The sequence below is a fragment of the Malaya genurostris genome, chromosome 3 (genome assembly GCF_030247185.1).
Source record: "Malaya genurostris strain Urasoe2022 chromosome 3, Malgen_1.1, whole genome shotgun sequence".
NCBI classification, from domain to species: Eukaryota; Metazoa; Arthropoda; class Insecta; order Diptera; family Culicidae; genus Malaya; species Malaya genurostris.
In genome coordinates, this window is record NC_080572.1 from 290,467,018 (window position 1) to 290,492,855 (window position 25,838).

Sequence of the window (25,838 nt, forward strand, 5' to 3'; positions counted from 1 at the left end):
AAATCTTTTAATTGCAATAATTTCTGCCAGAGGAAATCCATATAGGAATGTGTTTGTTGCTAATCAAATGTGTCAGTGGAATTAAACTGAAACTGAAATAATTTTTCTCGAGCAGTTTTAAGCTAAACGGAAGAGTTTTAGACTAAGATTTTCGCTTTTCTTGAATTGCAATTTTAAGTAGTATGATTCATACTTCTCGATTCGATTGGTTTATTTTTCAACCATATGGGAGTTTTATTGAGTAGTATCAGGAAAAGAAGCGCCGAAATTCGTTTTTACGCACACATTGCTGACATTACTCATACGCTTGCAAATAGTCTTGCTCCTTAATAGTAAATGGTAGAAGACCTTTATCGGAATTTTCCGGCAGATGTTTATGGTCAACTCCTGTGGTAGAAAGTGAAAGTTAAGTTACTAAAAGATTTCTACATGATCAAATGAACCTTGTCACGTCTCACCTTCTATATCTTCACATAAATAAAATCACTCGAAATCTTTTCACGTAGGACTACATTTTGATCTTTTATACTGGTGTGCAAATTCAAAATACTGAAAACCGTACAAACAGTGCTCAGGTTTTGAACATCTATATCTCCATCATTTTTAATTGGTTTTCCATGTCATTACATAAAATGCATTAGAAATATTGCTACACTTCGATTGAAGTAGATGAATCTATATCTAAAAAATCATATTTCAGATAATTGGTGATCGAAACTTCAGTTGATAACGAAAATTTTTGTCATGGTTTTCTTTAATAAATACGACAGTTTTGCATACATAGGTTCGCTTTTAAGAAAATCACTCATTCAAACCAAGATTTTGTAGCGAATAGACTTGTACACTGTGTGGTTCAGAAAAGAGGAAAAAGTTGCTAACACATCGTTCAGAAAGTCCAGGAACTAACCAGGAAAACATAATTTCGTGTGCAGGAGTATTTTTTATTCATCAACATTATCATTTTCAAAGGACATACAATCGTTCTAGTACTTTTATAATTTTTCAATACTATCCTTATGGAATGATTTGTCAATGGCCTAAACATCGGCTTCAGTTGCGGCGATGACTGTTTTATTCGAACCAAATATTTTGCCCTGGCGTGTCTGATCAGCAAAGGACAAGCAATCGCTGGGGGCTAGGAAATTGTGAATAACGCGGGTGAGGAAACAGATCGTTTAATTTCTTTATTGTTTTCATTGACTTATGGCACGGTGCATTGTCTTGGTTAACGGTGATTTCTTTGTTATTCTTATGAGGCCGTTTTTTACGACTTCGCTCTTCAATCGCATCACTAACTCAATGTAATAATCACTTTTGATGGTACTTTCCTGTTCAAGATAGTTGATGTTCATTATACCTTGAACATCTTAAAACCTGATGCCATGATTGTTCCAGCTACCTGTTACGTTTTCAGATGGCTTTCCCAGTCCCGGATAAAAATAGTTGATCCATGTTTCGTCCACTGTTTAATACCAACGCGTTCCATTTTATTGCGGTAGACTTTTGTTGATTATGAGCGAACACGGCACCCATTTGGAAAAGATCTTTTTACGATAACTGTTTCATTTGGCCACGTTCAAAATCAGAATACCACAAACCTTTATTTTGAATGGATCCTAGTGGAGAACACACTTATCATTTTTCAAAAATTCGTCACTTATATGTCGGTAGATTCAGTGTTCATGGTGCTAATGATGTTAAATTATGACATATGTTCTTTGAACGTGATCTCCGAGTCAGTCCCAGGACTTTTTGATTAATGTGTTATGCACATCAGTGGCTAGACTGTTTATGCATTTGGTGAGACACATTTTGATCGAAAGTCGAGTACTGGATGAACGAATTCAGCACTTTCCATCAACAACCTCAACAAACTAAACGATCAGTATAACCAAAATTCTCAAAGAAATAATTTTGAAAATTCGCAGACACAAATAAGTTAAAACGGATCACAAAAGACTGCTGCCTCAATATTGAAAACAAATATTAGAAGTGATTTTGAAACCAGCTTAAACCTTAGATGTGAAATTTTGTTTCAAAACTTTGAGACGAAAACTCTTTAAACTTCTAATTTACGCGTTTCATTAAAAGTTTTATAGAAACAATATTTTATTTAAAAAACGACTTTGCACTTTTTAGGGAGAATTGAACGGCTGAAAGCAAAAATCGGATAAGTGCAACTTAGTTTGGAAAACCCGTTTAAGTATTTTTGAATGCAAAAATCGGATAAAAACATTGAGAGCAAAAACCGGACATGGATTTTGCAATGCAAGAATCGATTAAAAACATCTTTTCTGTAAGAACCGGACAAATTAACTTTGAATGCAAAAACCGGACAAAAACTTAACCGGTTCTTCCAAAACAAATGTATTTATCCGGTTTTTGCATTCAAAGTTTTTACCGACTGTCGCTGTGGACGAAGCATGGTTTGCTTGTTTGTTAAGGGTAACTTGATCTAAGCTGCGTTCCACAGCGACAGTCGGTAAAAACTTTGAATGCAACAATCAATTGCATTCAAAAATACTTAAACGGGTTTTCCAAACTAAGTTGCACTTATCCGATTTTTGCTTTCAGCCGTTCAAATATCATTTCCATTAGAATAGAGGAATACATACTTCAAAATAGTGGGTCTTTCTTTCCGGTATGCAAAATTACCCACCTGGGTTTAACATGTTTCACCGGCCCTGCTTTCAAACATCGTACACATAAGGGATGCATAAGGGATCGTTCACAGACCACGTAGAAGAAAATTTGGAATCTATTCATCTGTAAAGGAAAATGGGACTTTTCGTTCGTACGAATGACATTCGAATACACGTATCGTTCGAAACTAAACTGGCGTACATTCTAGTGTAGCATTTGTTTGAAGAAGTTAACTGATGTTTAAGTATTTTGTTGCAAACAAATCGCATTCGAATTCATTCGAGAGGAAACAAGAATAGTTTAGTCGTATTCTTTCGAAAGTATCCGTTCGTCGTAGGGTCGATACGGCCGTAAACACGAATGATTATACTTTCAGAGACTGTCTCCATAGGACACAAGTTGAACATGGAAATAACTGTAGCAATTCGAAGGCAGTCGGGACAGTAAAGGAGTTTAATGTTTTCATTTGAGCGTCGGGATATGATTCTAGCGAAAGTATACTCGTTTAGTATACTGCATTTTCTGTTATCCAGACTATGTATCAACCAAATAATTTCGCTTGTAGAAATGAATGACTCAATAACAAAAAAAAAAAAACCGAAGCAAACAATCTCTGAAGCGATCAGCGCAAAACAAAATATCTGGAGGAAGTGTGTAATCGGTAAACATTGGTTTGCTGACAGATAGTAGTCTTTAATAACTTATATTTATTTCATTTGCTTTTATTCACAGAATATCATTCAAATAAATAAGTTGTTTTTTTTTGTTTCAATGTTCTTCTCGCATGTACTCTCTCTTTCTTTCTCTCTCGAAGGCCAGTCACTGCTGGCAACATCTTTCGCGATAATGATAATGATAATAATAACAATATATTATTCGAGATTACAGCTATATGGGCTTATTTACACATCAACAGTAGCTTTTCTTCCAATTAAATTGTTGAACATTTCGTTTTTCATCCAATCTTAAAATTTGTTGTTCATGTTACTGATTAGTAATACATGTTTAGTTTAAGCGAAGTGAGTGGAGGAAAGCTATTTGGGTCAACATTATCTCAGTGTGCAAAACAATTCCGTTGATTTTAGGTCTGGATTTTATTTAGTTATTTTTCTTTTGTCTGTGTAGATGCCTTAATCCTAGTAATACATATAACCACCGGAAGTCAAGTATTAATTTCCCCGGGGTTGAGATTTGAATGTGTGATGCATTAATTGTAAAATTTAAATAAAACAGATATTTAAAAACTCAATACTTTTCGTCCATTGAACTAAAGTAGGCAATTTTCTAATACAATTGTGACTATATAGCGACGGGAGAAATTGTCTTCCTGTTCGAAATTTCGAGAACCAATCGAATGAAAGTTATCTTAATTGACTCGGGAACTTTGGTTGCCGATAGGAATAAATAAAATGTGGTATGCGGTTCGTTCGCGGCACAGAAAGCCTGTTGATTTACTGGGGGGTTTTACTATCTCTCCTGCTGTCTCTTTAAGCGTTGTGTGTGTCCAGAAGTAATGACGACAGAGAAGCATTCTTCAAGTCTTTGTTTAGCATCAATCGTTTAGTTAGAGGTGGTTGAGTATCTTCGTTTAGTTCCAGCTGAAATTGGCAAAAGGTTCGTTCGTTAACTTTAGTCGATGTTTCCCCGTTATTGTGGATCACTTACAAATGCAGGAATCGAGTGTTGCGTTTCCGTCCCATGTTGCATAGTTTGAAGTGACACAAGGACATATCTGAAAGCAACAAGGTTTTGTTTGAAACAACTTTCGAATTTGCTGATGGGTTAAAAAAAACTTACAGTGGTTACTTTTCTTCTCGTCCTTGGCTTTCTGATAAGGAACCGTTTTCGGAACTGTTTGAAGCCGATTCAACCGATTCAACGACTTTACGGGACTGTCGTCCGGCAGTTCTTCCAGGATGGAAGTCACCGAATCGTCTCCCACTTCAGCTTGCTGTAGTTGTTTCTGTTTTTGCTGGACAGTTTGCTGTTGCCGTCGGAGCAGTTCTTCTTCACGTTGCTGCCGGATAGCCATTGCTCCCAGATACTGCAGGTAGTTGATTTCCTGATTGTGCAGCTTTTGTACCTCGTCCACCATTTCACTGTACAGTTCTTCGCCGGGAATTTCCACCTTCGAGCTCAGGTCGGATAGGTACGGCTCTTGGCGGCCCAGTGCAGGGCTAAACATCAGCAGACCCATGACAAGAAGCACATTCCAGTGGGTTATCATTTCTGTAATAACACAGGAAGCAGAAAAAAAACAATTAAAGCGTTGCTCTGTTAGATCGAGAATCAGCGCCGGGCGCCTTTCTATCTCTGTTAAATATTGAACATTTTGATGAATCAACGGAAGTGTGATTAATTCGAATATTTGGAAACGCCTCCGGGGGATTTCGTCAACCGATGCTAGCTCATTTTTCCGGAAGTAACAAAGTTGACTATCGCACCGAACGTATTTAGGTTTCAGTTTCGCAAGTTTATTTATGTTATTAAAATTGTTCGACAGGGAAGTTATTTTAACCGTTGGAAACTGAAAGGATAAAATATGCTGGGAAAATCATTCATGACGATAAAATTTCAAATATCAATTTAGATTCTTTTCATACTTTCCGGGAATGAAAAGTGCTACATTTTGTGTGTGTTGTTACATTACTGTTTCAATACAATAGTAAACTCAGGTTTGCAGCTTAATGCCTAGGGCGGTGGTCTTTTACAAGCCAGTTGGGACGTATGTTCGAGCTCTAACCGGGAAGGATTTTTTGTGTCAACAAGGTCGCAGTACTGGTCATGCAATGATACTGTACGCTAAAATTTAGCTGAGATGTCTGTTGGAACAGAACGGTCAGATGCCGCAAAAGGAATGTAAGAGGCTTACGAGGTAATTTACAATCTTAGGAAAACGGCCATTGTTGAAAAATGTGAAGTCAGCTAGTCTACAATGGCTAAGTTGCAAATGTTGAGAATAATATTCTGTTGTTGTAGTCTAATATTTTCAGCATATCGAAAAAAATTTGAATATCTAACACTAAATTATTAACAGCGAAATCAAAGTGCGTCCATACTTTCCGGGACTGTCTTTAATTGATAACACGTTATAAACGTGGTTTTCGAGGCACAGTATCTCAGCAAAGTTGCTCAGAATGATAGGTGCTATCTTTCGGAAACTTTAGTTATGTGATTAATCTCCCTAAAAGTGAGATAAAAATATTATTTTAGCTCAGAGTCAAAATAGATTTACTTTATATGATAAACTCGACTCAAGTTAGAGGAATAGAACCTTTGGCAAATTTATTTGAAATATCTTTCTGCACAATTTTGTCGAAGTAACTTAGAACCTATTTTGACACTGTTCTGAAATAATATTTTTATCTCAATTAATCAATTAAGAGTGTAAAATTATGTTTTCGAACCACTGTGCGATGGCTGTGTTGCTAAGATTGTAAGTAGCACCTCAACCATTGATAGAATAGTTCAGCATACTGGCAGCTCTGTGGAACTCTATAAAGCGTAGAATGTTGAGATTTATGGCTGACTCATTTTGCTCCGTTTACAGATCGCCTGCTAGACAAAGATTTCGCTTCCATTTGGCGACGCTTAAATTGGATAACTTTCAGGTATGAAATCAAGGATCAACTAAAAACTTGATTGAACAGGAGAAGTGATAATCGTGAACCAGTGGACTTAGTAATTAGGCTTTGCACGATGGCGACACAAATGAACTGTCGATGAATCAAATTCATTTTTGACAGTTGCCGTGTGTTTGTATTGTTTTGCGATTGCAAATTACAAATTAAAAAATGACGAGAAAGTTCCTGTTAAAAACGTGTTCCAAAGTGAAAAGAACTGAAAAGATAGCCCTGTATGCGTTTCCATGTTCAAGGAGCGATATTTGTGTAAGTCGCATTGATGAAAAACCTGGATTGAAACTCCGAGACTTAGTGAGGATTTCCGTTGAAAAAAACAAATATTTATGCGACTTGTTCTTCGTTTCCGTTAAGTCAATCACAACCAATAGTGGAAACCATAATAAATTAATTATTAGCGCATCTATTTAACAAATATTGTATGTACAACGTGTCCCGCGGGTCTCGTCGTTGGGAACTTTGTTTCGCTTAACTTTGCCATGTACGGATCAACAAAATCTATGTCCTTAATTTCCTTGCTAGCGGGAGACTAACCAGGCACGTAAGCGGATAAATAAGTATTTTGGATGTTTTAAACTGCACACATGTTACTGCATTAGAATTTTGTTACAACTGTTTAGTGTGAGGCGACTTGCAATTTTTAAATTCAAATGATGAACTTCTGATGGACTTTCAAACTGTAAACAAATACACGTCGGCTGTCAAAAAAAGTTCATTCTGTTCATTTTGTGAGGTTATGTCATGGCCGTGCAAAACCTAATAATGCAATGTTGTTGACCCTTCGTTAATAAGTGTCGAAAAACGTTGTAAAAGGACGGTAAAATTCTATAGCAACAGCACAAATTTGGAAAAAAGTAAACATCTGTAAACACATCGCACACAATATTTTGTTACTTCCATTTACTTTGATGCATGATAAGAATTTAACAAATTATTCAGATTCTTAGTAATAATTCTAGTTGATTTTTGCTTTCCTGTTTCAAGATCCACTCGATATGCAACAAAATACCGCGATTTCTTTCATATTGCAACTTAAGATTGATTCCACATAAACAAACATTGTCATTAGACGATTTTTTATTTTAGTTGGTTTGACGTAAAGCAGCCATAACTAAGTTCAGTTTTTGCAATGACTGAGCGGAAACATATACTGGAGAAGCCGAATGACTCAGCTCGATGAACTGTGTCGAATGATATGAAACACTTAGTCCTTAGGGCCAATTTTCACTAGTCAATTTTTCAAGTGATTGTATAAACTTTCTATATGAGAAAAGCAATAAATGTACTTTCATAGAAAAGCATCGTTATCATGATCTTTTTTTTTTTTTTTTATTCAAGAATATAATGTTTAAGGCACACTGCTTAAGCTCTAAGATGCCAAGGGCTTTTACTAATTTTAATTTACGACTAACTTAAAACTAGGGTTGTATCATTGAGTAATGTCATATTTGGGTCGCAATGGTTGACTTTGGCAGATCCAGCCTTCAGCTGGTGATCGGCCGGTGAATTGAATATTTCATGAGAGTCTTCCATATGGCGTTGGTGAATATTCATGTTGGCCGCATTCTTCGGTCCGTGTGGGTCCGCGGGAAACACCCCCAGGTTACGAATACCCGGCGGGTGGCCCGCATGCTGTTGATAAGTTTCCGTGGGCGATGATGGTGTTGTTACAGAAGAAAATGAAAAAAAATATAACGAAGTAAATATTGCGGAAAACGGAGTAAAAAGGGGATATGGGAATGAAATGACTAAAACGACAGAGATCTAATTAGTTGACATCGAGATGGTGAAGAGACGGGGAGGGGGGAAGCGAAAAGGTTAGTGACAGCACAAAGATCTTGTTAGTTCCGATGAAGATGGTGGACAGATGAGGAATCGGGATAATCGACGGAAGTTAGTGTCGAACCTGCAGGTGAAGATTATTCTTAGCCACAGTTGAAACAACGTCGATAAATAGGAGGAACTTTCTAAGCCAGATGTAACAGATTACACTTGTATATTAATGTGTTTGAGAAACTCGTATATCAGAAGCATATAAGAGCTATCCCGACTCGCCAACACATCCCGAACCGGAACTTCAGGCGGTCTACCTCGGGCTCTTAGGGATTCCAGTAGCTTCGACCTGGCGTCGCGATACTCTACGCACGACCACACGACATGCTCGATGTCCTGATAACCGTCGCCACAGGTGCAGAGCCCGTTCTCCACGATCCCGATAAGCCGGAGATGTGCGTTGAATGTATAGTGATTTGACATGAGTCGTGACATAACGCGAATGAAATCACGACTCACGTTCATCTTGAACCAAGGTTTCGTCGATACCTTAGGAATAATGGAGTGTAGCCATCGTCCCAGTTCGTCATTCGTCCATGAAGTTTGCCAACTTTCGAGAGTTTTCTGACGAGAAATACTGAAAAATTCATTGAAGCAGATTGGTCTTTCATAAATATCACCTTCTAATGCGCCCACCTTAGCCAATGAGTCTGCCTTTTCATTTCCCGGAATGGAACAATGCGAAGGGACCCAGACTAACGATATTGAATAAGACCGTTCAGATAAAGTTCTCAAGTGTTCCCGTATTTTCCCCAGAAAATAAGGGGGGTACTTTCCTGGCTTCATTGCCCGGAGAGCTTCTATTGAGCTTAGACTGTCCGTGACAATGAAGTAATGGTCTTTGGGCGAGGTTTCAATGATCTCGAGGGTGTACTGAATAGCAGCTAATTCTGCGACGTAAACTGAAGCCGGATCACTGAGTTTGTACGAAGCGGTGATGTTTTGATTGAAGATACCGAAGCCTGTGGACTCGTTGATGTTTGATCCGTCAGTGTAAAACACCTTTTCACAGTTGACTGTTCTAAATTTATTATAAAAAATATTTGGGGCCACTTGAGGGCGCACGTGATCCGGAATTCCACGAATCTCTTCTCTCATGGAAGTATCGAAAAACACAGTAGAATCAGAAGTATCCAAGAAATGAGCACGGTTGGAAACAAACGAAGAAGGATTAATATTCTGAGCCATGTAATCAAAATACAAGGACATAAAACGGGTTTGAGAATTGAGCTCAACTAACCTTTCGAAATTTTCAATCACCAGAGGATTCAAAATGTCGCATCGAATGAGCAAACGATATGAGAGATCCCAGAACCGGTTTTTCAATGGGAGAACGCCCGCCAGCACTTCGAGGCTCATCGTATGAGTCGATTGCATGCAACCCAAGGCAATACGCAAACAACGATACTGAATTCTTTCCAGCTTGATGAAATGAGTGTTCGCCGCGGATCGGAAGCAAAAGCATCCGTATTCCATCACGGACAATATCGTTGTTTGGTACAGCCTGATCAGGTCTCCTGGATGGGCACCCCACCACGATCCGGTTATCGTACGAAGAAAGTTGATTCTTTGTTGGCATTTTCGTTTCATATACCTAATGTGACATCCCCATGTGCCTTTGGAGTCGAACCAGACCCCGAGATATTTAAATGTGAAGACCTGAGCTATGTTTTCACCCCCTAGTTGAAGCTGTAGTTGTGCTGGTTCTCGCTTTCTTGAAAATACAACCAGCTCAGTTTTCTCCGTAGAGAACTCGATACCCATTTGAAAAGCCCATGTCGACAAGTTGTCGAGGGTATCTTGCAATGGTCCTTGGAGATCGGCAGCTTTGGGTCCTATAATAGACACAACACTGTCGTCGGCAAGTTGTCTTAGCGTGCAAGATGTGTTGATACATTCATCAATGTTATTTACGTAAAAGTTGTATAAAAGGGGGCTTAAGCATGAGCCCTGAGGAAGACCCATGTAACTGAATCGTATTGTCGACAAATCACCATGCGCGAAATACATATGTTTCTCAGACAATAGATTATGTAAAAAGTTGTTCAAAACTGGCGAAAGACCATGCTGATGCAGCTTCTCAGATAGGATGTTTATGGAAACTGAGTCAAAAGCCCCCTTGATGTCTAGGAAAACTGACGCCATTTGTTCCTTACGAGCAAATGCCATTTGAATTTCGGTTGAGAGCAACGCAAGACAATCGTTCGTTCCTTTACCCCTGCGGAAACCAAATTGTGTATCTGAAAGTAAGCCATTAGTTTCGACCCAATTGTCTAGACGGAAGAGAATCATTTTTTCGAACAATTTCCGGATACAGGAAAGCATAGCAATCGGCCGATACGAATTGTGATCGGAGGCTGATTTTCCTGGTTTTTGAATGGCGATCACTTTCACTTGTCTCCAGTCATGTGGAACAATGTTGTCCTCAAGGAACTTATTGAATAAACTCAACAAGCGCCTTTTGGCGGGGTCTGGCAGATTTTTCAACAAGTTGAATTTTATTCTGTCTAATCCCGGGGCTTTATTGTTACATGACAAGAGTGCAAGTGAGAGCTCTACCATCGAAAACGGTGTTTCGTTTGTATTTGGTGTCGCGGCGCGGGTGATCTTCTGTTCCGGAACAGAGTCTGGGCATACTTTTTTAGCGAAATCGAATATCCAGCGGTTAGAATATTCCTCGCTTTCATTCGTTGTGTTATGATTGCGCATTCGTCGGGCTGTGTTCCAAAGAGTGCTCATAGATGTTTCTTTTGTTAGGCCGTCTACGAACCGACGCCAGTAACCGCGTTTCTTAGCTCTAATCAAGTTCTTAATTTTAACGTCTAACGCCGCGTGATTCCGGTAATTATCAGGTGTTCCATTTTTTCTGAATATTTTATACGCGGAGGCTCTCTCCGCGTTTAAATTTGTGCACTCTTTGTCCCACCACGGGTTGGGAGGACGGATGTTAGTTTTCGCGCCGGGTACACGTTTCGTCTGAGCTTGAGTCGCGGTGTCGAGAATCAAGCCAGCCAAAAACGTGTACTCTTCCTCCGGAGGAAGTTGTTGAGTTCTTTCAAGTTTCTCAGATATCGCGGTCGCATAGCTATTCCAATCAATATTTCGTGTGAGGTCATAGGAAACATTGATTGTCTTCGATGGTTTTGAGCCGCTGGTGATTGATATTACGATCGGTAGGTGATCGCTACCGTGGGGATCAGGAATTACCTCCCACGTGCAATCCAACCGTAGCGATGTCGAGCAAAGGGATAAATCCAGCGCGCTTGGTCTTGCTGGTGGTGCAGGAATCCGTGTCATTTCTCCCGTATTCAATATTGTCATATTGAAGTTATCGCAGATATCATGGATCATAGCTGATCTGTTATCATCGTGAAGACAGCCCCATCCCGTACCGTGTGAGTTAAAGTCTCCCAAAACCAACGTCGGTGCGGGAAGGAGCTCAATGATATCACTGAGTCGCCGATGCCCAACCGAGGCTCTTGGGGGAATGTAGATGGAAGCAATACAAAGGTCCTTACCTTTGATTGTAACATGACATGCGACAACTTCAATACCTGGTATCGAGGGGAGGTTAATTCGATAAAAAGAATAGCACTTTTTGATCCCTAAAAGTACTCCTCCGTAGGGATCATCTCGATCCAGGCGAATAATGTTAAAATCGTGGGAGTTTAAGGGTATTTCAGAAGTTAACCAAGTTTCGCCCAATGCAAATGCGTCACATTTCAGATTATTTACTAGAAATTTAAATGAATCTATTTTTGGGATAATACTTCTACAATTCCACTGTAAAACAGTGATTAGATCCGTGACCTCGGTGGATGATTTAGCCATCGAAAGATACAATCGCTGAAAGAAGGGGCCAATTTGCAGTCAACTGCTTCAAATATGTTTTTACTGTAGGCATGAAAGCAATTAAAATGCTTCTAAGAGGGTCTAAAATATTGAAAGTTGTAAAAATCCAGTCCACAATATCAGAAAACTTGATAAGGCCAGCACCTAGTTGGTTCTCTGGTGGATTTTTAGGGACGCTTGGGGATTTTGTTGTCCCTGGAAGTGGTGGGAATTCCATCTCGGAATTGAGTTTTCCGAGACCAGGAGCTTTTTGCTTCGGTGATTTTTCCCGATTCCCGTTAGCTGTAACTTTTCGAAGCCCTTCGGAAGACACCTTCGAACCCTTACTAGGTAGCTTATGAGAAGATTTATTCATTCTTTTCCTACAGCTATGAGGGACCGCTGAAGATGGACCTTCCAAAGGGTCGTCAGAATCGCTCTCGTCAGTCGACAAGCAGGCATATGGATTCGTTGTCTGTTTAGGAGGGGTGGCACTTTTAAGCATCTCTGCGAAGGAACGCTTGGAGTGCTCCTTTAGGGAACGCTTCATTCGATCACCTCGCAGTTTGTAAGCGGGACAATCAGAGAGGTCATGTGGACCCTCCTTACAGTAGAGACACTTTTCAGCATCCTTACCGCAAGAGCCGTCCGCATGAGCTTCCCCACAGTTAGCACAACGTGGCTTATTGCTGCAATGGGTAGCTGTATGCCCCAGTTGTTTGCAATTGGTACAATTCATTATCCGGGGTACAAATAAACGAACAGGCAAACGAACCCGGTCCAAGAGGATGTAGTTGGGCAAAGCAGTGCCGGCGAAGGTCACACGATAAGAATCTGATTGGGGATAAGACTTTGTTCCATCCCCTGCGATCGATACTGAATGCAATCGCTTGCAATCCAGTATCTTGACATTCTTAAGTGAGGGGTCTTTAAAACAACCCGCCCCGTACTTAAGAATATCCTCGCAAGTCAAACTCGCATCGGTGACCACACCGTCGATTTCTACTTCGCGAGCGGGCACGTAGACGCGGTACTCCTGCGTAAAGGGATCCTTTTGAACAAGCTCATTAGCCTGTTTAGAGCTGGTAAACAGGACCCTGAGCTTGTCTGGCCGTATTCTATCAATACTTTTTATAGTATTATATCGCGAAAACAGGTCTCGCGATATTTTTGAAATATTTAAATTTTTTTCTCTTGATTTGGTCCGGAAATAGACCGCGTAAGGCCCGGCCGGTAGTGCGAGCCCATCAGGATAGCTCTTTATGCGGGACATTTTACAGACAAGGGAAGTCTCCATTTGAACATCGGGAGCGGGGGGGCCAGGACTTAAATTAGACATGTCGCGGAACTACTTCCGCGCAGAAACAAGTAATTCGGGGGGAAATATAATGGTCAAAAACGAATAATCGAAGTAACGGTACTTAACTTAAGATCCAACGGGGGACACCAAGCTGGTCTTCGTCGGTCGGCGTATCGCCGCTTTGATGATGTGCAAAAAACCTCCGAGAGGAAAAAGCACACTTATTTATAATCCTCACACAATGGCCGCTTGTTTATAATCTGCACACTTGGCCTTGATCGCCGAAACAATAACCGGCTAACGGTACCGTTTCGATCCACCGCTCACAATAAGGCACTGTTCTATTATATAATGCGAAAAAAACCTCTCAGAGGAAAAAGCACTATTGTCTATCACACAATATCGTTTCGATCGTCCGACCACTTTATCACACACACACAACTGGTTTTCAATGCTTTCGCAGTAAATCCAAATCACATCCGTTCGTTCGGAAGGTTGAAACGGCAAATGATCGTTATCATGATCTTGTAATAACACTAACAAGTAGGTACAAATTGAATAAAAGAATTAGAAACTACCATTTTTTTCACCTGAAAAATATAAACTTTAAGGTGGCGGAATTGAACAAAGCACGCTGCGAAAGGAGCAAAGCCACACGTACCGTCGCGTACTAGTTTTGCATCGTCATTTTGAATGACGATTTGAATGTTTTGACATTTATCGCCCTTTAATTTCGGAGCCAGAATTCGGATCAAGATGAAATTGCACAGTATATTTAAAGACAATGAAAGCTTTCATTTGAATCATGTTTCATGAATATACATACACACACAGACATTTTGTGATATCGACGAACTAAGTGGAATGGTATATGACATTCGGCCCTCCAGGCCTCGGTTGTAGAGTCGGTTTTCACAGCGATTACATAGCCTTCGTATATAAAAAAGGCAAAACAGTTGTTTCAAACTGAGATAAAGTAGATTAAAACAAAACATGTTTATTTTCAACTAGAATATGGTTGTTCCAAGCAAATGTTGGTTGCTTAAAGAAAACAATGTTTGAATCAAAACAATTATTGTCTTCATATCAACAGAAAAAATTCGTTTGAAATATTCGGTATTTTGACCCATTTAAAAAAAAATATCCACAAAATGTTATAAAATCTTCGAAAAACCCTTTCTCAATAAGTAATTTAATGTGATTAGGTTCAAATTGATGCAACATGGGTTACTTAACATCGATTCAATCAATAAAGTTTATTAGGCGGTCCAAAATATATGAAGTGGCCAAAGTACCTCTGTTACCATAGTAGTCTGTGACTAAAATCGGCCTTCTAACGACAGTGCAACATGTACACCCTCATTGAACATAACTCAAAATTGAGTGACACATCACTCAAATTCATTAAAAGTGCACACACTCTAAACTTGAGTTACCAATTATCTACTCATTTTTGAGTTAAGGAACGAAATGGTCAAAAATTGAGTAATTTTTACTCAAAATAAGAAAATAATATTTTGTTCAAAATTTGAGTAAATTAAACTCAAAATTTGAGTTCCTTTAAGAAACTTTTCTTCGTTATTTTCATATGCAACGTTATTCTTATTTCTTTTGAATGCTCAACATAGTGATTCAAAACCGTTTTCTCTTGAACGGTTTGGAGTCAAAATTGTATTATTTTGATATCCTTATGATGAGCTTTTCACTAAGCATAATTGAAACCACAAAACATCGATGATTGACGTTGAATCATGTTTTCAAAACCGGATCTAGAAACGGCAATGGAAAACGACGTATTTTTGCATTCTTTATTTCGATAAGAATATTCCGAGAATGAAAACGCTCTGATCTGCAAGAAGTATTTTTTTCACTCAAATGTTTAAAAACTCAACGCTTACTCTAATGTATGAATAAATGCGAGAGAACTCATGGCAACGAGTTTACTTTACTCAAATCCATACTAAAATTTTTACATATTGTTCCAGTTTATGAATTTGAGTAATCGCAACTCAAACCATGAGCGTGTACCCGATCAGATGGTATTAACAGAATTATAACAACTGGAGTAAATTATTTCTGAAATATTTTGTTGCAAATTTTGAAATGTTTTTGGCTGGTAAGCTGTTAAAATAACAAAAATCATAACAAAAAAGACTCTAGCGGGAACCAAATCGTAACAGATTGTGGAACGTTCGTATCACAATTATTATTGAATTTGATTTATCTACAGAAGTCCGAAAGCAGAAATTTATAACAATAGTTGAAATAAATTAGATAGAAAATTTAACACAGAAAAACTATATCACAGCCAACTGTTAGCATCGTTTCAATACAAAATTGTTGAATGATTTTTTTTATTAAATGAATATTTATTTAGTGATCTGGTTCCTTCTTTCAGTTCTATGAAATTCTGATCATTATATTTCAATGTGAAGCAACGGAAGAACACTTTTTTCAATTAATGAACTTTATCATGAGTCTTGCAAATGAAAATAAAACATCATAACTGATTTTGTTTTCATTTGTTAAATTTCTCAAAATAACACAAATTGTTATAGATATCAACTGTGTTATGATTTTGATATGTGCATCTGATCGGTTAGGTAGCGCTGTGATGTTTTTTCAATGATAATTTATTCGAATTAAGCTGTCAAAATACATAGGAATGTTTATCTCCAGTGAATTTAAATTTATTTGTGGTTGAAATTCGAATGATCGAAGCGAATTCTGTTAGAATAGGGAAAACATATTGATTTCTTTCAGTTAGAATTTCAACCAATTTATTGAAATATTCGGCTTGAGAATAATTCCTAACACAGGCACGATCTACTAGTGAGCTAAAATCTGGTTCATCCATGTCATAAAAGCAAGAATGTCTTTGTGGCGGCATCTCATCCGTAATGTTTGAATAACTAAAAAAATGAGAAAGGCAAAAATAACACTGATATATATTTTTTTCATAAAATTGTTCCTTTGTCGCCTTATAGTCACTCTAATATGAGCCTCAAATTATGTTGGAAATGAAAGTATGAGGGACATCGAAATGGAAAAGAAAAGTAAGTTATAAAAATAAAAACATCGTTCGTGCATCAAACGATTATTTATATGATTCCTGGACAAATTTCCAACAATACGACTAAACTTAGCTATAACAGAAAAAAATGAGTTTATAACTTTTCTCAAATACTAAAACCGCAATGGTTCAAAAAAAAATTCCTGCCTAACAGGAAGCTCTACTACTGTACAGCAGTTTGCTTGTGTTTATTTACATTCTGAGTTACGCTGAAATAGCCTTTAGTGGAAACTTTTCATAGTTGACCAACGGTTTAGCTAACTACCTCAACTTGAACTTGGTAGAGAATTTATTCAAAATATTGCCCAGTGCTAGAACTTTTACTCTGGAAAGAAAACAAGTTCAAAACCACGTTGCATGACTTGTATGTTGTGTTTATACTGATCCAATGCCGTTGTCGAGATAAAGTTTCCTTGAATAGTCAAATGCACGTAACGCATTTTTATGTAACTTGCACTATTTAATCATTGCTCGGTCAGTTCTGTTGTTCACAAAACAGGTTAGCTAATCGGAACGGCACTCGACCGGGCAAGTCGGTTGCTACACCAGTGCACCACACGTTTGTCCGATGATTGTCGATTGCTCCCGTCAATGAATCGATGACCCTTCTGATTTACGATCGACCGATCATCCGATCCGGGACTCGTCAGCACTTTGCGGGTTCGAACACTGTTTTCATAGACCCCCCCTCGTCAAGCGTTCTGATAAGACCGACAATTATGACAGCGCCTGGAGCCGACGGGAGGAAAAAAATGGTGCCCGGCAAGTTCAATTAATTAGCCACCTCGCGTCCTTTCCCATCAAGGCTCAGCGCGAGAGATAACGTGGCTTAATGATGATGCCTTAGTTTGTGGGCCATTCGTCTATTGTGATTGCGAGGAAGCATATTTTTTTTCTCATTGTCTTTCTTCCAAACCGTAATCTTACTGTTAAACTTTTAATTTCTGTTGTTTGTTTTTTTTTCCTGTTCGACTAGGGCAGTTTACAAATACTATTTTTAATGCTTTGCTACGATTTATGACTTATTTTTCGCGTCATTTGTCCGGTAGGCGTGGCGGATCGAGAAGAATCCAATCGAAGAAAAAATAAAAAGGAACACGTTGTCGTTTTGATAAGTCATGCATGCCGTCAATGGCAGTTTGCATATATTGCGGGGTGAAGAATGCAACTTGCTGCAACGGGAACCGTCGCGCTACAGACAAAGTTGCTGCAGAAAGCGGTAGAGTTGCATGGAAATGTAGCACGGATACATTTCATTGCTTATGTGTAGTTTTGAGAAAACCTAATTGGAATTGGAATCAATCAATGCACGGTTTCAAATATCACCCACGCATTAATGATAAATCGTCCAACTGTGGGTGGTTTCTTTTTCCCACGGTTTTCAAGTTTTCTTTTCCCACGATTGGTTAACAAATGATTGTGAATGAAAGTAGTAACGGTTTGTGAATAAGTTATTAAATGATTTGATTATCCAAGGCCAATTTGAAGTTCGAGGAGAACGTCGTTTGAAACAATTTTATTCATCAGAAGATCGATACTCAGAAGCGGTTGATTTAGCGATTTTTGCATATGATTGATAAATAAACTTTGATGTTTTCACAAAGTTGAATGTGTACAGTATTCGATTTGGGTGGAAACCCCATTCAAAACATTACGTTTACTTCAAAAAGTTTTGTAGATATTTGTTTCCAGTGATATGACTTGCTCGTTTTAACATAAACAAAATTTACGAGTAACTCAACCTGTAATATAGTACGAAGTAATTGAATTTCCATCCTTCCTTTGTCCTTTTACAAAAAAAAGCTTTTAAGTCGACCAACAGGATTAATTTTGAATTTGTGGATTTTACTTGTCATATAAGATCAAATTGGAAATACATAATATAAACGAACTGCAACTCACTTACCGTGCCCACTAGCAGTGTTTTTTTTCATCTAGTTGTATCTGTGACAAGTCGTTCTGGGTTTCTCAATTGCGGAGCGATTCTATGGATTAGAGAAGATTTGTAGGTTCAAGTCTTGGCTTAGTACCAGTTTTTTCATCGCAAATTAAAATTTCGCAGTTCCATCAATCTATCTTCCTCAATCCGTGTCTCGTTTTGGTTTGAAAAATAGCCAGTTTCAAGTAAGAATTGAGCATTTTACCAAATTTTGGTAATCGCTAGTCTTCAAACATTACAAGGAATTAGAAATGTTTTATGTAAAAATTTGGAACCATCTGTTACTTCGACAAGGGTCGGTGAGAAAAAGATTCTCTAAATAGTAAAAATTATTTTGGAGACCTACACAGGCTAAGCTAAGTTCTGATTGGTTCTGAAAGTGAAGATTTTCTAAATAGTATGAACTATTTTAGAAACTAATATAGGTTAGGATGGCTTAGGTGATTCAGAGCACAACATGCTAGTTTCACAAGCAATATAAATGAAATTCAACGGTTTCTTCCATTGAAATGCTAGTCTTAGTATTAATGCTATTCGCACCGATTGCATTTATTCGGCCAGAAATTTTGTTTTGCTCTCGTTGGTTCCGCCTAGTTGGCTAGAAACGTGTAATGATACAACATTTAAAAAAAAATTTTTATTCTCTTTGCCCGGCCTTATTTTTTTGTGCGTTAGAATCAGAGCTAATAAAAGTCATTTCCATTGACTCAAAATAGACGAAAATGGCGAGAGGTGAATGTCACTCTTAGTTCCGCTTTTAAATTATGAAAACGGGATCCATGTGCAGTCCACGACATATGCGGAACAGTAGTTTAAATACGGTGTTCTTTCTTTAATTTACCCATCCAGTCATTTTCGGGTTTCAGTGAAAATCGTGTACTGTGCAGTGTTGACATTCCACCGAAGCTTCGAGAATCGATAATGACAGGAAACGATTCTCGATAATTTTTACCTCTAGGTGCTCGTCATTATGGTTTCCGAAGAGGTTCTGGGGTTTATCTTTCAAAATTTCATTATATCGATGAAATAATGAGAATTGAAACTAGACTGATTCTCTCTGGACATGTTATTTTGGTTTCGTCTTGTCATAGGGGAACGAGTGACGATGGCATTGATACTCTCTTTTGTTTCAATGAGAAACGAAAATACTTCGTATATCTTTGTTCATTTTGGATATGATTATTTACAAATGAGAATGTAAAAAATGGAATATGAGTATGTTTGATTGGATTCTTTCATTGAGCTTGCGTGATAATTTCAAGCTCTGGTTAGAATATGTTCGAAGTCAATTGGTCATACTTTTGTATAAATGCAAGGGTACAATTCTGGAAGCGAAGAAAGGAAATACAGTCAATCATCTGATGAAAACGATAATCGTTATTCGACAATGTGAAAGTAGGGTGTATGCTTTATTAGTATTCACATAATCTAGTTGTGTATCTAACAGCACCAAAATATAGATTGACAAAATTACCTTTGAGTGTTTGATGCAGGACTACGTTTTCGTTTTTTAAATAGGAGCTCAAATACAAAATACGGAAAACAAAACCGTACAACCAGTGGTCAAGTTTTGTACATCTGTAGTTCAACAGATTTTCGATTTCGCTAAACCTGCAGTTTGGAAATATTTTTACGCAACGATTTGAGTAGATGAAACTATATATTTTAGATAATGATCGTCAAAAGGTGTCTCTCCTTTTGCCTATGATGATATTTGGTCAACCGAACGGCGTCGACTGTTGCGTTAGTAGCAGAATGAGAGGGTGCGAATTAGTTTGTATGTAATAGTTCATTTGAAACGCGAAAATTATTCAAATAGATCAATTTTTTCACGTCCTATAACTAAAGTGTATTTTAATCCTTATTGTGACTTTGAATTGTCAACTTGTTTTCATGAAAACCGTCGGCTGCATTTCTTGCAATTCATGATTTAGCATTTTGAATATCATCCTTATATAATATGACGCTTAAAGCAAAATTAACACTTAAGAATAACTTTTCGTGTAGAAATAATTATTCTATTCTTATTATTTTAAGCAGAAGTGTTTATAAAATTTTTTTTCAGAAGTGGCAAACTCATACTATGTTCCTAGGGTGTAATTGGCTAGTTCAGAAGAATGAAGGTTTAGGAGGTTTCGATACGGTAAGGAATGAACATTGAATGCAGACTCGAGTTTCGGTAAGATTAGAAAATATTAATTATTCATACAAAACTGAAGAACATAAACTAAATTACTTGCCAATTACAAGGGATCGAAAGTTTTTCTGTAATGTTTGAATCCATTTGATGCAAACATTTTATTTAGGTGGGGCTGGTCGATTGAACGGTGACCTCGGGACACGATTTCTGAGTCTTGGAAACATATTTTTTCTGCAAACGGCGGGGCTTGGGATAGGTTAAACTTACTTATACTATGTTCACACCTGCAGAAAATAACATGTTTTAACGTTAATAATATAAAGTTGAAACCGAACTGTTCACACTTGGATAACGTCATACTCATGACATATTGTTTGTTATTGAGTTTGTTTAGAGAGAGTTGCGGCTGATCTTTACGTTTTGAGTTCCGGGAATTTCGTAGTATAGTTTGTATTACTTCGGAATAGAAAAATCTACAGAGAAAAAATTAAAGATTACATTTTCGGCTTCAAGAGGTGTAGTTTTACAAAATGCCTCGGAGCAATTGGTATTACTGTTAAGTCAATCTTTTTTTTGTGTATAAAAAAGTCTTTCTTGGTCATATGTTGGTTTTAAAACTATTCATTTCACGTTAATTGCCAGAGTTTCGAAGATTTATCGCATCGAAACGTTAATTATTTAGGTGAAATGATTATTTTTAAGCAACAAAAAAATAAAATAAAAATAAAATAAGAAATAAGCTTCGGATGATGTTTCCGTTTCACGTTTATTGCCAACGTTTCAAAGGTTTATTGCTTCAAAACGTTGGCCATTTAAGATAAATAAAAATGTTTGAGAAGCAAATGACCAAAAAAGTCACCTCTTAATACAAAAAAAAACAAAAATGGTTGTACCAGTTTCCAGTTTTGTTTTATTATGATTACATGGCTACTTTGATGGAAAACTGCTGTTGTTGAACAGCTTGTCAATTGACGTAGTCCTAAAGTGACGGAAAATGCTAGCAGGGTTGTGCTTTACTGACAATTATATCCTGTTATTTAAGGAAAACATATTTTAATGTGACGTTTCTCAATATGAAATAACGCAAAAGTAAAACATGTTATTTCGCTTAAAACATGAAATCAGAGTTCAAACTCGTTTTAACTCGTAGTGTGAACATAGTATTACACATGAAACTATATATTTTGAATAATCGGTGGATATTTGTTTCCCCTGTTTGTCAAGCCATTATTACGGTTTCCCCTAACAGAGACGACAGTTATTTTCGTGATTTTCAAACGAATTCAGCTCTACAGTGTGTGTGTTGGTTTATTATAAAAAATCAAACATATTCCTTCACGAAACAATTGCTGTGCACATCAGCAAGTGGAAAATTTATGGATTTGTTTAGTGCGCCGTTCGTCTCACGCGAGAGACATTTTAACCCTAATTCTACTGTTTCTTTGCAGTCGAGAAAAACGTAGGATGATCGTGATCAGTATTTTTTATCATCAAAACCAACAAACTAAGCGATTCTTTTGAAGAAGTCAAAAAATCCTCAAAGAATTATTTTCGTCTACATACAAAGAGGTTTATATGGAACACACACACAATAACTGCTGCTAGAAAACAACCTTGGATGCATCCTTCGGCCGGCAGCAAATTTATTTGGGGAAAAATTGGGGGCTTACTGACATTTCCAATCATACATAAACTGTGCTGTAATACCTGATTCGAGACATCTAGTTTTATCTAATTTTTTTTCGAATTATTTGGAGCGTATATCTTACTATGGATCTAATAAATGGAAACTCAACGATGCGTGGAATAGACGCATTGTTTTGTCTAAGTGATCTGGTTCTTTCAATAACAACAAAGTTTCAGTCAATTAGTATTTCTTAGTGGATTCTCGAATGGTTATGTCTGATTTTTCATTGAAATGCAGGCTGATTAGAACTAAATTTTGTTTAAGCCAATTTGATTTCAAGTTTTTCATCATGACTTGGCATACAATCTTAACTAGTATCAGTCGAGCATCATCTCTTTTTTAATGAGATATAACCAAATTGATATTTCTCATTTGATTAGGCTTCTTTCAAAGTGTATTCGTAAGTTTATCACTTAACACTAGACGAAATTTCAATATTGAGTTGTGGTTGTCATATTTCAAAATTCTTTTTAACATAACTGAAAGAGCCAGAAAAATGGAGATGATGTAGAGTTTTTAACTCTAGCTCTTTCATTTTTATGCTTGACGAAAATATGAAAACTTGTGCACGAAAATTAGTAGAAATTATTTCATGATTTGTATCCTGAAACCTATCGAATTTTTCTCAAATGAAAACTTTGCGCCCTAGCGGATAAATGATAAGAACTTTTTTGAAAGCCGTCGGTCGTACTGCGGCGTGACAGATTTTCACTAAATCCGGCAGCACGGCAGCTACTTCTACAGGCTGCTTGAACATAACTCATGGTTTGAGTTGTGATTACTCAAATTCATAAACTGGAACAATATGTCAAAAATTGAGTATGGATTTGAGTAAAATTTACTCAGGCCATGCACCCTCATTGAACAAAACTCAAAATTGAGTGACTCACCACTCAAATTCATGAAAAAGTGCTCATACTCTAAACTTGAGTTACCATCCTTCTATTCATTGTTGAGTTAAGGGACAAAGCTGTTAAAATTTGAATATTTTTTACTCAAAATAGGGCAAAATATATTTTTTTTAATTTGAGTGAATTTAATTCAAACCTTGAGTTCCTTGCACTCAAAATATAGACATTCTTATTCGTAAACGTTTGTATACAAAGTCACCCTTCTTCCTTTTAAATGGGAAGTGCAAAAAAGTGATTCAAAATCATTTTCTTTTGACCGGTATGAAGTCGAAATTAAACGATTTTGATATCCTTGTGTTGTACTTCTTACTTAGCATAATGGAAACCACAAAATTTCTATTGAAAACATCTATGATTGATGATTTATGGTTTCAAAAACCAGATCTAGAAACGGCAATGAAAAACGACGTGTTCTTGCATTCTTAAATTCGATAAGAAAATTCTGAGAATGAAAACGCACTGAACTGTAAGAATTATTTTTTTCACTCAAATTTTTGAAAACTCAACGCTTACTTTAATGTATGAATAAATGCGAGAGAACTCATGACCTGAGAAATTTTTTCTCAAATCCATACTCTAATTTTGACATATTGTACCAGTTTATGTATTTGAGTAATTGCAATTCAAACCATGAGTTATGTTCGAAGAGCGTGAGAGTTCTTTCGCATTTATTCATACATTAGAGTAAGCGTTGAGTTTTCAAACATTTGAGTGAAAAAAATATTTCTTGCAATTCAGTGCGTTTTCATTATCGGAATTTTCTTATCGAATTTAGAAATGCAAGAATACGTCGTTTTTCATTGCCGTTTCTAGATCCTGTTTTTGAAACCAAGAATCATCAATCATAGTTGTTTTTAATTGAAATTTTGTTTATTCAATTATGCTGCGTGAGACGTCTAACATAAGGATATCAAAATCATTCAATTCCGACTTCAAATCGGTCAAAAGGAAATGGTTTTGAATCATTTCTTTGCGCTTCTCAGAAGATCGGCAAGGAACTCTAATTTTTAGTTACACTCACTCAAATTAAAAAAAATCTTATTTTCATTAAAAAATAATCAAATTTTGACAGCTACGTCTCTTAACTCAAAAATGAGTAGTAGAGTACGTGTACTTTTTATGAATTTGAGAAAATAGTCCTACGATAACAGTTCGAATAACGTTTGATTGTTTCTTGTAGTTTTGTGTATTTGTTATAATATTGTTAAATATGTTAGTACGAAGCACAATCATTGATGACTCGGCAAATCGTTATTGACATTTCGTCACCTTCGCCAATTTGACGGCTGACGATTTCGGTAACAATTGACATTTGTCAAATCTGAAGTTGCCGAGAAAATTACCATTTATTGAGAAAGAACCGTGCAAATCTCAAACAATTAAACGCAGACTGAAAACGAGCTTGATTTAGTTTCTGCTCCCACATAATTAGGTTCAAGTGTTCAGTTCGCCTGAAGGGCAAAATTTGCTCATTTTCTTCATTGGTTTTCATTGGTCCGATGTAGACACCATGAACACTTCAAACGAAAAAGATACACATAACTGGAGCCAGTAACAAACTTTCTGTTTACTCTCTTTCCCGAATCAGCAAAAATCGCCATAGCTCCCGGACTGTATTATTGAATGTTTTTCTTCCAATACAAATTTAAAAAAAACATTAGACAAACCAAAAGCGGCCGAATTCCGAGCTAATATCATCTATTATTCACCTGTGAGGGCAGCTTATACGGAAGCCTACTGCGTTTATAAACCGTTTTGACGTATTGGGTCTATGCCGCCGCAGTTAAAAAAAATTGAACCTGCTAAAATCCCTTTTCAAGCCCACATTTCCGACACATCATTTTAATCATATCTTGCCCAACCGTGGTGGGTCGATTGGGTTGGGAAAATTTCGAAAGGTGGAAAAAAATGAACACTTCCTCTCCTACCAGCGTAATTAAGCTGTTCGCATTACCAACCGCCTAAGCAGATGGGTACTTAGAAAACCTAAAGGTTTCCAAGCTGTTTTCATTTTTTTTTGCTGCATCCGAATAAACGGTCACCGGTGCTAGGCTCAACAGGTTGCAGTTGCTTTTTCCGCAAAGCGGCTGAAACGGCTTTTGTTAGCGAGGCACGTGATTTTTCGATACAGCATTTAGTGACTGGCGCGCTGTGAGCGATTGGAAAAATAATCGGGAAAGTTCTTTATGCGGATACGTTGAACCGTAAATTCATCAGTACTCATTCTGATGCAGCCGTGAGTTCTAATAAGAAAAAACAACAGGAAAATCACGTAGGTCTTCTTGGAATGTTTCTAACAGAAGGTTTCGTCCTACGCTAAGAAGGATCGTTCCTACACATTTCCCGCAAAAAAAAAATAAATGCCTCAGGAAGTAACCACACTTTACAATGGAGGGATTGTTTAATATTCACCTGTTGGTTGAGTTGTTTCTTTTGCGATACACGAAAATAACCGAGTTTTGGTTCGCACTCTTCACTTTTTAATTTTTCACTTTTATCAAGTAGGCTGTTTTTATCTGTCAGTTTTAGAAATTTTCCTTCACTTTCGAATGCATTCGGCCACTGACACAAATTGCAGGAGTTTTTGTTTTCTTCTAATGATCGTGATGCACTTTTTCAACAACAAAACTGTATTTCTTTTTCCTGTTTCAACAACGAACCGCGCGAATGAATTTGTATTCTATGCTTTGGCTTGCGTGTCAAGATCTTGAGCTTTGGTTTGGATGGACGACATACGCTGAACTTTTTAAAGTGGATGGCGCTAATCGCGTCGGGTCGGTAGCAGAAACACAAGTGAGGACCTGTTGCTTCTACTGCTGCTTTTTATAGACTGTCGTGCT

General features: G+C 37.3%; 1 protein-coding gene across 1 annotated transcript; it reads right to left on the minus strand.

Moving 5' to 3' along the window:
• Window positions 1-3,344: 3,344 nt before the first annotated feature.
• On the minus strand, window positions 3,345-25,838 carry LOC131438994 (uncharacterized). Its single transcript, XM_058609451.1, has 4 exons — window positions 25,411-25,838; window positions 4,441-4,872; window positions 4,309-4,375; window positions 3,345-4,241 (listed from the first exon to the last, which is right to left on the minus strand). The coding sequence occupies exons 2-4, from the start codon at window positions 4,868-4,870 to the stop codon at window positions 4,232-4,234; spliced, it is 507 nt and encodes a 168-aa protein (XP_058465434.1). The 5' UTR covers window positions 4,871-4,872; window positions 25,411-25,838; the 3' UTR covers window positions 3,345-4,231.